Source organism: Zingiber officinale, chromosome 8B, assembly GCF_018446385.1.
Source record: "Zingiber officinale cultivar Zhangliang chromosome 8B, Zo_v1.1, whole genome shotgun sequence".
In the NCBI taxonomy this organism is placed as follows: domain Eukaryota; kingdom Viridiplantae; phylum Streptophyta; class Magnoliopsida; order Zingiberales; family Zingiberaceae; genus Zingiber; species Zingiber officinale.
Window position 1 is genome coordinate 34,592,084 of NC_056001.1, and position 16,297 is coordinate 34,608,380.

At 37.8% G+C, this 16,297-nt stretch overlaps 1 protein-coding gene across 1 annotated transcript in view; it reads right to left on the reverse strand.

Moving 5' to 3' along the window:
- LOC122016850 (kinesin-like protein KIN-7K, chloroplastic) overlaps positions 1 to 15,309 on the reverse strand; it is a gene marked incomplete at its 3' end in the record, with an annotated part of 34,622 nt that extends 19,313 nt beyond the window's left edge. The window contains 4 exon segments of the mRNA XM_042574274.1: positions 11,226 to 11,278; positions 12,176 to 12,265; positions 14,472 to 14,569; positions 14,758 to 15,309. Of these exon segments, the coding sequence (XP_042430208.1) occupies positions 11,226 to 11,278; positions 12,176 to 12,265; positions 14,472 to 14,569; positions 14,758 to 15,116 (600 nt within the window).
- Between the last annotated feature and the right edge of the window lie 988 nt (positions 15,310 to 16,297).

The window sequence follows — 16,297 nt, forward strand, 5'->3', positions numbered from 1 at the left end:
TTTATCTGCTGAGCGTCTTAGTGCCAGAAGAAGTCAACCAGATCGGAATCTACGAGTCAGCCAAGGAACTCTCGAAGAAATTCATGGAACTACACAAAAGGACCTCGGAGGCAAAACTAACGAGACGGGATCTGCTCATAACCAAATCAACAACATCAAGTTAGGAGAAGGTGAAACCATTGCACAACTTCACTCAAGAATAAAAGAGCTCATCACCGGACTCACGAATCTCGAGGAAAAGGTAAGCAACCGAAATTCGCTAAGATACACGTATAACGCATTTCCTAGGACTACTGAATGGACATCATTAGTAGATGCTTATTATATATCTAAGGATCTAGAATCAAGTACTTTATAAGAAATGTTTTCAACTTTTGAAGTCCATGAAACGAGATGTGCAGATCTAAAAAACGAGCCAAAGCACGACATTGACTTAAAGGCAAAAATGGACGAACAAGATTCTGAATCTTCTCTCAATGACGATGAAACTACATTCATGGTAAGTAGATTTAAAAAGTTATTTAAATCTAATAAATTTAATCAAGTGCAGGATAGAAGAAGGAAAAAAAAAGATAAAGCGCTACCACTGTAATGAAGAAGGGCATGTCAAAGATAACAAAATTGAAGGACAAAGGCAAGGACAAGGAAAAGTGCAAGAAGTCAGCCCAACTCAAGTATAATTTAAAGGCGACGTGGGACTACACGTCATCCGAATCGGAGATAGAAGCCCTCTCCGGACTTGCGCTAGTGGCAAGTCACCAAGAAGATGAAGACGAAGCAAGCTCGTCTAGGATAAGCATCGAGAGAATCGATGAAGGGGGAGCGACATCGGAAGAAAGCAGTACTTCAGGGGAAACTTCAGATCACGGGATCGACAAGGTAAGTCAGGTAAGGTCACTTCCTCGTGACAAGTTATTTCAATTCATAAAACTATTATCAAAAAATTGTTGTAAGTTAGAAAAAAAAAGTTAAAGAATTAAAATCAACATTAACTATATCTTGTCGATTAGAAGATCTCGACAAAATAAAAATTGAAAATGAAAATATGAAAAGGAATAAAATATTTAAAAAATCATGCATGCTCACAGATTCAAAATGTTATAAGATATAATGAATTAAATTAGTATCTCAAATATCACAAGGGTCAAATTAGGAAAATATCACAAAAATATATTCTTAAGAAATTATTAATTAATTCTGTAGAAAGGAATCTATATTGGGTTCCAAAATCATATTTAGATTGATTTTTTTCTTAGGGCTTTCAGAGATAAAATTGAATATTTAATTTCCTAAAAAGACTTTCTCTAAAAAGTGGTTGTTGTTCCAATAATCAAGAAAGCCTAGTACCTCGCCACAACCTGAAAGTCAATTATTGAAATAAATGTTTAATTGACTTTGTGAAGCATTTAACTAATGCTTTAAATTGCTTGTCTAAATTTCTATTAGAAAAATTTTGATCGTTAAATTTTTTTAAACAAAAATCATATTTGTTAGAGTTATTTTAGCAAATTTATTTTTTTGTATCTAAACACTTTATTGAAATTATTTACAAAACCAGAGTTTTTAAAGCTTAACCCTTCATGTTTTCCCCCCTTAGACATTAAATTTAGATTTTCCAAAGTCATTTTAAAGTACCCTATTTAATATGAGCAAAAGGGAGAGTAGTGGAGATTAAGTCGGCGGAGGGTAGTATAAATTTTTTTTTACTTGCAAAATTTTTGTACTTGCAAAATGTTTTTACTTGCAAATATTATAACTGTTATTTGTTTGAGCTTTACCCTAACTTAACTTGGATTTGCTCATATCAAAAAGGGAGAGATTGTAAGTACCTCGTGATAGTTTTAATGTGATCAACCAAGTTAAGTTCGTGTTGATATTAACCCTGTGTCTAAGTGTGCAGGAACTTAGAAGCACAGGAAATCGAGCAAAAGACACAGCTAGCGAGAAGGACAGCACGAGAGAGAGCCAACAGGCTCGATGCGTCTAAGGGACGAGGTGCTGTGGAAAAGTACACAGGCGGACGAGAAGGAGGCGAGTGCCGTTTCCGAGGGACGAGAAGCTGGAGCGGAAGTTTGCTCGAGAAGACCGGAAGTTGGGTTCGAATAGCCCTATTCCGGATGGCGGAGATCACCCAAGCGAGCAGAGTAAGAGCGGAAGACCCAGACCAATGCAAGCGGAACCAGAACGAGACACTCGGACTTGAAATTTTAGCCAAATGTAACGTGGCGTGTCCCGTTGTGATGGGGATAAAACTTTATCCCCTCAGGGCGCCCGGAACCCTTCCAATTGCTCCGACCAGGGCTATAAATACAACCCTGGTCCCAGAAGCAAAACACAACACTTGTAATTGATTTTTCTTGAGTTTGATTCTGTAATTGAGTGTTTTAATTGTTGTAAAGAGGTTTCTCCGCCTAAAGGAAAGTTTAATGAGCTTTCAACTTCCTTGAATTAACAACCTCCCCAGTTGTAACCAAATAAATCCTTTCGTGTCTCTTCTTTTTCAGTCTTTTATTTTGTTTATGCAAGTGTTAGTTTAATTAAATTGTAAAAGATCGAGGAAGGTTCGTTTTATTTTTGCAGGGCTATTCACCCCTCTCTAACCGCCAAGAATCCTACAATTGCGCTTATATCCATCACTGTAGGAATTGGGTTCAAGCTTTCCCAGCCCCTTTTCATCAATGGACTCATGACATATACGAAAGAGTGTGGTTCGTTTGACAAATTCCTATCTCTATATCTATTTCTGAGATGTTTGGATTTTTCAAAACTCCATAGACATGCAAAAACGGAATCGTAGCGGAAGACCAGGACCAAAAGTCAACAAAATGTTGACTTTTCAATCCGGGGCGCCCCGACCTGTCCGAGGCGCCCGAACCTGGAATTTTAGCCAAATGCAACGTGACACGTCCCATTGCGATGGGGATAAAACCTTACCCCACTCAAGGCGCCCGGATCCCTTCCAAGCACCTCGACCAGGAATATAAATACAACCCTGGTCCCAAAAGCAAAAAATAACACATGTGATTGATTCTTCTTGAGTTTGATTCTGTAATTGAGTACTTTAATTGTTGTAAAGAGACTTCTCCGCCTGAAGGAGAGTTTAGTGAGCTTTCAACTTCCTTGGATTAACAACCTCCCCGGTTGTAACCAAATAAATCCTTTCGTACCTCTTCTTTTTCAGTCTTTTATTTTGTTTATGCAAGTGTTAGTTTAATTAAGCTATAAAAGTTCGAGGAAGGTTCGTTTTATTTTTGCAAAGTTATTCACCCCCTCTAGCGCAACGGTAAAGTTGTTGCTTTGTGACAAAAAGGTCACGGGTTCGAATCATGTTTCCAACCTCTTGCAAAAAATAGGATAAAACTGCATATAATGAATTCTTCCTCGGGACCCCACATAGCAGGAGCTTCGTGCATCGGGTTGCCCTTTTTTTTTATTCACCCCCTTTCTAGCCGTCCACCAAGGGTCCAACAAAATATTTTCACCAAATCCATAACATGTCAACATCATAATTTGCTTGTTAGCAAATTAATGCTTGTAGTTTTACGAGCATCAATTTGAGGAGATAAACTAGCTAGTTATTTAAGGCCAACAAATTATATGCATTAGTTGGACATTTAAAGCCAGCAAATTACCATTAAAAGTAGGAAAATTAGATGCATTAGCTGGCCATTTAAGGCTAGCAGATTATATGCATTAATTGGTCATTTAAAACTATCAGATTATATACATAGCTAGTCATTTAAAGCCAAGAGATTACATGCATGGTACAATTTTGCCAACTATCTTTTATGATTGTATATCTTTTATTCTTTTCTTAATTAGGATATACTAGTGGTAGGCTACCTTTTGCAGAGGTATGATAGTTTAGCTGTTTTAAGGGCTAAAAATTATTATGGGGATATAATGAGAATTCTCCTTGAGGAGAAGACTTTCTATTCAAAATTCTTTTCAATTGCAAGAGGAATCCAAAGTTAGTATTTCCAGCCTAACTCATTCACCGATGCACTGTCATAAAATTATTTTCCTTGATCAATGTTATTTTGTTATTCATTCTTTAAACTTCATATTAGTTGAATGCATCCTTGATTGAATCTAAAAATTATTATGGGGATATAATGAGAATTCTCCTTGAGGAGAAGACTTTTTTCTGTTCAAAATTCTTTTCAATTGCAAGAGGAATCGAAAGTTAGTATTTCCAGCCTAACTCATTCACCGATGCACTATCATAAAATTATTTTCCTTGATCAATGTTATTTTGTTATTCATTCTTTAAACTTCATATTAGTTGAATGCATCCTTGATTGAATCTAAAAATTATTATGGGGATATAATAAGAATTCTCCTTGAGGAGAAGACTTTTTTCTGTTCAAAATTCTTTTCAATTGCAAGAGGAATCCAAAGTTAGTATTTCCAGCCTAACTCATTCACCGATGCACTGTCATAAAATTATTTTCCTTGATCAATGTTATTTTGTTATTCATTCTTTAAACTTCATATCAGTTGAATACATCCTTGATTGAATCTAAAAATTATTATGGGGATATAATGAGAATTCTCCTTGAGGAGAAGACATTTTTCTGTTCAAAATTCTTTTCAATTGCAAGAGGAATCCAAAGTTAGTATTTCCAGATTAACTCATTCACAGATGCACTGTCATAAAATTATCTTCCTTGATCAATGTTATTTTGTTATTCATTCTTTTAACTTCATATTAGTTGAATGCATCCTTGATTGAATCCACCATTTGAATGGGTTGTAGTAAAATTTACCTCCAGAACACATCTTATTTGCCTCCCTTGAATTAAGATTTATGTTAGATTGATTGAATGATTATTTATCTTCAAAATTCAGTTCTATTACTCCCTTTGTCTGTTAGGTTGATCTGCAGTTACTACATTTACTAGTACATTCACTTAGGCTGAATTGAGCCCTACAGAGGTTTTCTTTGGGCATGAAGAGTTTGTATATTTGTTCTCAGTCATCTATATGAGTTTGTACATGGCCTTTTGAATTGTAAGTATGTGCTTATTTGGGTTTGATTTTTGTTTAAATATGAGTGAGTTGTATAGATATTCATTTCAATAATATTAATAAAGAAATGAACATTTGAATTTGCTTTAAAAGAATTAGCAAGTCAGTTAAAGCCAGATGATTATATACGTTAGCTGGACATTTAAAGTCAGCAGATTACAATTTAAAACCAAGCAGATTATCAGCATTAGCTTATCATTTAAAGCCGATAGATTATATGCATTAGCTAGAGCATTTAAAGCCAGCAGATTATATGCATTGTACAACTCTGCCAACCACCTTTTATGATTGTAAATAGTTTATTTTATAGGCTATACTTTGCAGATTTGTATACGATAATTTAGCTACTTTAAGAGCTCAAAATCAACTTGTATTATGGGTATATAATGAGAATTCTTTGAGAGAAGGACGAATTTTTTGCTAAGTTTTTCATGGACAAAATGAATAGAACGATCTTTGGGAGGCTAGGTAGGATAAACTGTAACAACACAACCCAAAATTTCATGAAGCTAGAATAAAAATCAGAAGAATGTTGAGTGTGGCTAGTTCATGTTCGAGATGCAGCTAAGTAGTGTTGTGTTGACTGTAGAGTTTCTTTAGGTAATTCCACATCCATACTGCAGTCTTGAAGAGTCAAAGGTTCAAGATGCTGTTGGATTCCACAGATCCTAGAATCCATGTCATGATTTGAGCATCCTTGACCTCCCACTTGACATGTTCATCCTCACTTTGCCCCATAAATTTTTGCCTTTAACAAATATCTTAAAGTGGAATGCCCATGCAGAGTAATTTGTCGTTAAAATACATCAAGAATGCGTCATACTTATCTGAAGGAATGAAACCAGATGAACTTGGTCAAGGATAAGCAAGAACAAGGGACTGAACTAAGGCTGAATTGGACTTAAGAACAAGAGAATCTGACACCATGAAAAACTAAGAGAGTTTTGAGCGGAAAATGTCTTCCTTCTCTTCGAGGAGAACTCTCATTATAAAGCCAATAATACAAACTGATTTTTAGCCCTTAAAATAGTTAAACTATCATATATAAATCTACAAAAGATAGCCTGCAGCTAGTATATCCTAATTAATAAAAGAATAAAAGATAGTTAGCAATTTGTACAATGCATATAATCTCCTGATTAGGTAATGCATATGTGTTGACTTTAAATAAGCAACTAATGCATATAATTTGCTAGCTTTAAATGGTAATCCGCTAATTTATGCATATAATTTGTTGGCTTTTGTTAAAAGGAAAACCAAAATCTCGTGTCTTGGATACCACGAGTTAGTCTTTTTATAGGAAAGCAGAAAAACCCCTATATATTTACATATTCTAACACTCCCCTTCAAGCTGGAGAATATAGATTATATGCACCAAGCTTGTTACATATGTAGTCAATTCGGGGATCTCTTAGTGACTTAGTGAATATATCTGCTAGTTGATCATGTGAGTTGGCAAAACTAATAAATATTTCTCCAGATATGACTTTCTCTCTGACAAAGTGAGAGTCAACTTCAATATGCTTTGTCCTCTCATGGAAAACTGGATTTGAGGCAATAAGAATGGCGGCCTGGTTGTCACATATGAGTGATATTTGTGCAACCTCTCCAAACCTTAATTTCTGAAGCAACTGTTTTAACCATATAAGTTCTTGACTGGCTATAGTCATAGCTCGATATTCTGCCTCTGCACTAGATCTTGCCACAACATTCTACTTTTTGCTTTTCCAAGAAATAAGATTACCTCCGACAATATACAAAATTCAGAAGTAGATCTTCTATCAATGGAAGATCCTGCCCAATCTGCATTAGAATATCCCACAACTCGAGTATATCCTTTGTCTTCATATAGAAGACCCTTTCATGGTGCACCCCTGATATATCAAATAATGCGAGTCACGGCATCCCAATGTTCTTTGCACAGAGAGTTGAGAAATTGACTTACTACACTTACTGCAAATGAAGTATCCGGATGAGTGACAGTAAAGTAGCTTAGTTTCCCTACTAATCGCCTGCACCGTTCAGGATATGAAAGAAGCTCCCCCTGATTTGGCAAGAGCTTGACATTAGGATCCATGGGATTGTCAACTGTCTTTGAGTTTAACATTCTTGTTTCTTCCAAAATATCCATTGCATACTTTCTTTGGGATATGATGATCCCATCTTTAGACTGTGTTACTTCTATTCCTAGGAAATATTTGAGTTTGCTGAGATCCTTTATCTGGAAATGTTTGAAAAGATGTTTCACTTGTGAAATCCTGAGATGATCAGTACTTGTGATGACAATATCATCAACATAAACCACTACGTAGATGCAACCAGTAGATGAGTGGCGATAAAAGACAGAATGATCAGCCTCACTCCGAGTCATGTCAAACTGTTGAATTACAGTACTAAATCTACTGAACCATGCTCTGGATGACTGCTTAAGGCCATATAAAGATTTCCGCAAGCAACATACAAGACCAGAAGACTCCCCCTAAGCAACAAAACACATAGGTTGCTCCATGTAGACTTTCCTCGAGCAGGTCACCATGTAAGAATGCATTTTTGATGTCCAACTGATAAAGGGGCCAATGGCGAATTGCAGCAATGGACAGGAATAGACACACAGAAGACATCTTGGCAACAGGAGAAAAAGTGTCCCCATAATCCAATCCAAATACTGGAGTATAGCCTTTAGCAACAAGACAAGCCTTAAGTCGATCACTTTGCCATCTGTACCAACTTTCACGATAAACACCCATCGACAGCCAACCACTGACTTCCCAAATGGTAGAGGAACGAGGTTTCAAGTCTCACTGCTCTGTAAGGTATTCATTTCATCAAATATAGCCTATTTCCATCCTGGATAGCCAAAGGCATCACCTGCAGTCTTTGGAAGAGAAACAGACGACAAGGAAGAAAGACAAGAATAATAGGAAGGAGAAAGACGATGATAGCTTAAAGAAACATAATGAGGAGAAGGATTACGAGTGGAACGAATACCTTTTCGAAGTGCAATGGGAATATCAGACTCAGGTGACAGGACCGGAGGAAGAGGTGAAGGACTTGGCTCCAAAGATGTGTCTTTGGCAGTATCATTGCAGGGCGGATGCAAAATAGGACGAGGAAGACGCTGATAAACCTACAAAAGAGGAGACAAGGCTGGGGCTGATAGAGACTCCTCCGGAGGACAAAAGATAGTCACTGGTGCAGTTGGAGAAAGAGAAAACTCGGATGGAGATGCGTGAGGCCCAAAAAAATGGGACCGAGTCAAAGAACGTGACATCAGAGATAAAGTACCGACGAAGAGTAGGGGAATAACACTTGTACCCTTTCTGAGACCATGGATACCCAGGGAAGACACACTTATGAGACCGGGGAGAGAGTTTATCAATGTCAGGATCAAGAGCATGAGCAAAACATATAGAACCAAAGACCTTAGGTGGTAAAGGATGAAGAGACTAATGAGGATAAAGTACATGATTAGGTATCTTACCCTAAAGAGTGGAGGAAGTTATGCGATTGATGAGATAACATGCAGTAATTACAACGTCACCCCAAAACTGATGAGGAACATGAGAATGAAGAAGAAAAATCCAGGTGATCTCAAGGAGATGACGTTTCTTGCGTTCTGCGACCCCATTTTGTTGAGGGATATGGGGGCAAGACGTGCGATGCAACACACCATGACACCAAGAAGGTACGGAACTGAGTAGATAAATACTCGTGTGCATTATCACTTTGCAAAGTTCAAAGGAAAGTACCAAATTGCGTTTTTATTTCATGAAAAAAAGATTCAAAAATAGAAAACAATTATGAACGATCCTTCATCAAATATAACCATGTACAACGAGAAAAATCGTCTATAAAAGTAACAAAATACCTTGACCCAAACGTAGAAGAAACACGACTCGAACCCTAAACATCAGAATGAACCAAAGCAAAAGGAGGCGTAGCCCGACTCTCAATGCGAGGAGAAAAACAACTACGAACATGCTTACCTAACTGACACGACTCACAAGACAAAGACTCTAAGTGAAAAAGACTAGGATGTAATTGTTTCAACTTATCAAGACCTAGATGTCCCAACTGAGCATGAATAAGAAGTGGAGATGCCGCCACCGAACCAACAAGAGAGGGTTGTTGAAGCTGATATAGGCCATGAGACTCACATCCGAAGTCAATCATCCTCCCCGTACTCCGGTTTTGTAAGGAAACAAACGTTTTAGTAAAAGAAATGACACAATCAAGAGACCGAGTAAATTGACTTATTGACAATAAATTAAAGGGAGCTCCGGGAGCATAAAGAACATTATGAATGGAAAGAGACAGAAAAGGATGAACAATACCAATACCCTGGGACTGAGTTTGGGAACCATTGGCCATGGTGACCATTGGTAAATAACCAGAAGTAGTGAAAGATGAAAATAGGGATTTATTACCAGTGATATGATCGATGGCCCCAGAATCAAGAACCCAAGGACCTGAAGAACGAGATATGCCAACAAAGGAATTACCAACGTGTGCAACGGTAATAGTGGAATCAGAAGTCTGACGATCCTCGAACCATTTCAAAAAGTCATTATAGGAAGGTAGTGAGGTCGGCTCTGGTGTTAACTATGAAGCGGAAGCTGAAAAAGCAACAGAACTTTGAATGTTCTGAGCAACGCGAGGAGGTCGACCATGTAGACTCCAGCACTTATCAATCGTGTGTCCCGGTCGGTGGCAATGATCACACCAAGGAGGTCCTTTACCACCCTTGTGAGGTGGAGGTATGTTGTTGTGTCGAGAGACCAAAGCTGACGATTCAACAGGAATTGAAGGAGGCATCGTCAAAACTTTGGTCGGGACACAAAGGAGAGTCGCCCAAGTATTGTCCATGGTAGCTTCTGTGGGGCTGCCCAAGATCTGATCACAAACATGAGAATAATCTGTGGGCAGACCATATAAAGCCAGAAACATAAAAAATTTCTTCCAATTTTCAAGCTCTTCAACGGGAGTGGTCGCAAGCGGTAGCAATTCATTGAAATCACAAAGAAGGCAAGAGATCGAACCCAGATAAGTTGACATTGAATCCTTAATCTGATAGGCACTGAGGATGGTCATGAGATCTTCACAAACTTGATAGAGTCGCCGAGAGGTGTTTGTAAAGAGTTGTAGAGCCTGTGTCCAAACAGCTTTGCAGGTTTTGTGAGTACGGAAGGCATTCCTAAGAGATGGATGGATGGTGGCTCGAATAATGCAACACAACTAAATGTCAACCTTCTTCCATAGAGGGCGATCAGCGACTTGAACATCTTCTTCAGTTTGAGTGAGATGTGTCTCATAACCCTGTCCGACAAGCCAAAGCTCAATATGAGAGGCCAAAGAGACGTAATTCTTACCATCCAAATGCTCAGAAGAAAGGGGTGCAGTGATGTGGTTGGTAAAGATTGAGATATCCGGCTTTAGGATGTCGAATGAAGTCATTGATCAGTTTGGAAAGAACTGCGAAGAAAGACTGAGGACTTCAGATGGCGCTAATGGACAAGCAGGACCAGATGCTGATGATGCCGGAGAGTAGGCTAGAATACAGGGTGCGTCGTGCAGAGCGGTGGGTCCGGGAGAGGAGGAAGATTGCGAGATTTTTGTGGCGAGAAGATTCTGCGGACCGCTGCGAACCCTAGCTAGATTTGATGGCGCCTGTGAGAGCTTGTCACGGTGAGGGAGACGCGGCAAGTGCGGCGGGAATGAGAGGACATAGCGCCGGCAGCTCACGTTGTAGCAGCGTTGATCGATCCACGCGATGGAGCAGCGCCACAGACGCGCAGGAGAAAGGGAATGGGGAACAGGGATGACGGTAGAAAAATTAGGGTTTTCTTAGGAAATTAGGGTTTGCTTTAACTCGGCTCTGATACCATGTTAAAAGGAAAATCAAAATCTCGTGTCTTGGATACCACGAGTTAGTCTTTTTATAGGAAAGAAGATATACGACATAATTACAGAAATACCTCTATATATTTCCATATTCTAATGGCTTTAAATGGTAATCCGTTAATTTTACTTTAACTGCCCAATTAATGCATATAATGTGTCGACTTTAAATGACCAACTAATTCCTTTGACAGAATCAATTGCAACTTTAATTATTTACAAAAATGTTATATAAAATAAAGAGCTTCAGAATTCCCCAGGTCATCTATTTGAGTCTATATACTCTACAAACTTACATGCATTGTATGTGTCTTGCCACTGCTAGTGACACCATAGGCAAAAACTGTCCCTGCAAATAAAACAGAAATAAAGTAAATACATATGGTCTACTATTTGGCTGTATCTAAAGGGAAAGTGTCTGGCTGACAAGTAGCCAGCTGACTACTCCCTAAAACAGACTTAGTTTTGTAAACAAAGTAAAATTATTTGAGAAGAAAACTGAAGTTGATTAAACTAGGATAGAGTATACACTTTTAAGAATTATTTAAAATGATAATGTGACACTGAATTAGAAGGCTTCATGTATGTATTAGGTACAGTAAAATAACAGAAATTTAAAAAAAAAAAAAACTGAAATCCCAAACAATGAAAGAAAAAATTTGTATAGAGTATCATAACTAAATCTGAAGTAATTGAGGAGTGTAGAACATTGAAATAATTCCAAAAAAAAAAACACCAAGAAAAACTGCAATTAGCTAGTTTAACATTTCTGCACCCTTGAAACCTTCAACCAACTTCCTTACCACACTGCGGCCAAATAAAAGCCTGTTTTGGCCAAGATATTCCAGGAATGAGCAGTGTAAATGACTGATATTCCAACTATGCAAGAGAAAAAAATCATAAGATGATGATTCACAAGTGCTGCCAATAGCAACTAAGCACCCAACAGGTAGAAAAGTGACGAGAACACATTAAAACATAAAGAAGCATAGACTAAATATCAACCATCAAGCAGCCCTCTACCATATTGTGATCAGATAATCAGTAAGCACCAACCAAATTGTCACACAAATAGCTGTATATTACAGATAAAAGTTTTATAAAATGCAAACCAAAGGAACAGTATGATCCATGGCATTGACACATATAGCAAGTAGCCTAGTTAGAGAGTATATCACCTTTCTGCTAAACACAAAAATTCATTTTTCAAATGTATAAATTAAAAACATGTAAAAAAAAAGGTTACCATTTATGCCCTCCATTGCAGCTTTAACCACTGGCTGGGCAGCAACATCATATACTGATTGAGTAGTTGTGGAAGGACCAAAAACTCTATCTGCAACATGGAATTAATTTTGTTATGGGCGGGGGATTGTAGAATCTACAAATGATATGAAAAATGAATGGCTAATAACAATAGATGTGTGTGTCTGCACACACTTTAAGAAAACAAGATAATATGAACTTTCCTTTGTTGGAGAAAGGGAGAATATCATATTGCTAATGCTTAGATAATTAAAAATGGACAAGAATTCAGTTTGCATAAATTCACTGAAAGAATTCTGTTTTCTGCAATCTCAATAAAACACCTTTTTATTGGTAAGGGTTGTATGGAAATTGTTAGATGTACATGTTTTGTTCCTTTTCTGATTCAAACATAAGTTTTATGGCAGGTAGCTCGTCCCAACTATTTGGGTTCAACTACGTAAATCTTATCCCATTGAGCCCCAATGCATGGCAACACCACTAGCAACCTAGTAATATTAACGCGATTATATCATCTCTCTCACATTGAATAATTCTTTCTTTAGCCTACCTCTACTCTTCCACTATAATCAATTCAACTCTTCTAACTATATAAAAAGTATTGGACACTTTTAAAGATGTTTATATCATTTTATCTCATCTCATCCTACTTTATCTCATTTTATCATTTAACATAGCTACACCTAATTATTATCAAAATTATTATTGAATATTAGCAATTTTCTTATCCTTAGTGGTAGCTGGACACATTTATATTAACATTCTAAGGTACCTAAAATTTGGTAGGTCTTACAGAATGTCATAAAAAAATTTCACTTAATATGAGGCATACAATGATCACATAAAAATCCAAAACTCCTCTAATTTCAATAAATCATTCTTTATGTTATTAAAGATACCAACCCCACCTAGTGGGAAAAGACTTGGTTGTTGTTATAGTACTCTTTATGTTATTAAAGATATCTTCGTCAATATTTGCTTGTTAACTAATAGATTGAAGATATTTCATCAATATTTGCATGTTAACTAATAGATTGAAGATATCTAAATCGCTCAATTATAGAAAAGGTAGCTCATGGCTTCACAAAATGAAAAAAGATTGGAACTGACAGTTGCTCAAAAAGAATCTGAATTGAAGGTCTAGGTAAGTCAATAATCAATGATGGGGAGAACTAATATATCAATCAAGTTTCTATAGAACTCAATAATCTAATTTATAATATGGTCAAAAGACTCAAAAGATATACCATTGCACTCCTATGCACACGACTTTTCAACTGAGAATGATTATTAAGAAAGGCAAAAGAAGAACCCTGTCTGCCTTTTGTCATCCCATGTGGCTGTGATGCCACCCTCCAGTATCTCAGATTGACTAGTCAGTAACAGTATCAGAATTATGATTCAGGGATTTGAAGAATGTCCCATCATGATCACCTTAGCTCTAATGGAAGAATTATAACGCCCATAGAACAGAGAAAAAGCAGGAAATGGTACAAGGAAGAACCAAGAAAGAGTTGGAAAAGAACTATTATTAACATTTGGGATAAATATTCTGAATTACAAAATATCAATTGACACATGAATAAAGTTGGAAGGCTTGTGATCTCAATACCGACACCTTGTGTTGCCTATCTGTGTCAGGATGAGCAACAGTGATACAGGGCAAGAGAATTTCCAATCTTGCAACCTTCCCTATGGTGATCATTAAAATAAGAGGGCAGAAAAAGAAACTGGAACATGGAAGAATTAAAATGGAGTTGGAAAAGAACTACCATCAGCACTTAGGATGTCTAACTGAATGTGTTGAACTCTTGTTAGGAAAAAAAGTAGAAACAAATCAGAATATCCAAAATCTGAAGTCAAGGTGAAAAGTAAAATTTGTTTCATATATGAAAATGATTTGAATTGAGATATTAACATACAAGTATACATGCATACGAGCTAATTAGATTTAGAACAACTGCAGAACTACAGCAACTTATGCTTAACCAGTGATAGTTAACTGTTTTTTGGATGGACTAAATACCTGGTTTATCATGCTAAAAGGAAAATTAAGAATCAAATAATAGATATGATGTGTGCAATACATAACAATCTATGCAACACCGTAAATGGGAGGTTTATCAAGCTCACTTAAACCAGGATAAAGTCTGGAGAAATTAATATATCAAAAGAGAAGAAAATAATAAAATAAACAAAGCAAAAAACCAAAAACGAAAACAGAAAACAATGTCACTGTGTCTCCCAATTACACAAAATAAATAAACAAATGTTACCAAATGCATAGAAGGTTGCCGGATTGTACTCGTTGCGGACTATTTTGTCCCCGTCGGCGTACCAAGCGATCTCATCTCCACGCTGAAACTCGCGGTCACTACAATGGCCAACCAACAAGATCAAATAAAAACATGTCTACATCCTAAAAGGACAGTCCAGAAAAGAGAAACCTCCGAAAAATATCTAACCCATCAGCAAAACACATTAAAACAGACCGGGAAAGAAAGATAAGTTCAGCATAAATAAAACTCTCAGATCTACTACAGTCTGCACTTTCATCCTTACCTGATAGGCCGAAACCTGATTGTGACGGTGATACTGTCCCCAGATCCCGTCGGATCCAACGGTTCGGCGACCAGCTCATCGCCCTCAAAACCAGCGGGAGCAACCCATCCCTTAGCATATTCCATGCGGCCGCGGCTGGGAGTCGTGGATCTCGTAATCCCGCCGTTGGAGGAGCCGTAGAAGTGAGAGGATACGGAAGAAGGGGAGGATCGGGGAACCGAGCGGCTGTTCATGAAGGATGAGGTGGAGGTGGAGGTGGAGGAGGAGGAGGAGTAGGAGGTAAACTGAGGCTTACGATGGCCAAATGGGGAACTGCTCCGCCCTCTCGACGATGCCGACGAGTACGGCTTCCCAGCCATCAACTTCGGAGATCCAGCAGCCTCTCTCCTCTCTCTCTTCCTCTCCCTCGCTTTCACTCTCACGTGAAAAGGAAGAGGAGAGAATGTGGGAATGGAGAAGAGGAAAAGGAGGTAGAAGAAGAAGGAGAGAGTCGGTGAAGCGGAGAGGAAGGGTCGAGAGAAATAGGGAATATCTTGGGCAGGAGGAGAAGGGAAGTGGTAGAAAAGTGGGTAAGAGCATACATAGGTCGTCGACTGGGAGATGGAGCGGTCGCTTAAACGAGTTTAGCCCCCAAAACACAGCCACTCATACAACCAATCATGCGTGCATTTACCAAAACAATTAGTCTTCGAAAGAAAATTGGTTTACAGTGGTCCCCGCCACATCCCTCTGTTAGTTGCAGGTGTGGTAGCCGATGGGGTATTCAAAATCCCTAATTCCTCTATGACGTCGAGGATCATCGGGATCCGATCCATTATCGCTCTAACTTGAAACTTGTTGCAAATCCAGTCCGTCAACTTGAGGGTAAACCTCGCCTTGATCCGCTACTTCCAGCTTTGCCGTAAACCAGATACCACCGAAATAGCAGCAGATCCTGTGACGGGAAACTTGAAGCCAAGTGAAATGAGCGGGAATAACCGCGGCTGCAGCGTTGTGTTGAGCCGTTGAGGAGCGTTTCAAATAACCAGCCCCACCAACGCAACAACATAATTTTCAAAATTCCCAGCCTGTTTACGCGATTTTACCCAAATCCTAGGACATTTATAAAAAAATTCATACGAAATTATATTTACAGTACTTCCTTGGCTATACTCAAAAATATATTTATTATTCAAAATATATATGGGTTTTACCCTCGCCGCCGCCGCCCCGGCGGGCAGCAGCTGTGAGTGAGTTGCCGTGGGCAGTGTTTTTATGTTTTTATTTTTTTCAAAACTTCTGGATATACAAGTTTATTTTCGAGTTGGATTATAATATTAAATATAAATAAAATATGCATAGAATGTGCAGACAATATATAAATATATATTTTACGGATGTCATCCATGTCGTTACATTTTTAAAAAAAATATTATTATTATTTTATTTTATTTTTATTTCTAATTATGGCAATCAAAATTTATCTTGATTTATGAATTGAATTATAGTATTAAACATAACAAAAATTTCAAATCGAACATTTTTTTAAGGTATGCACACG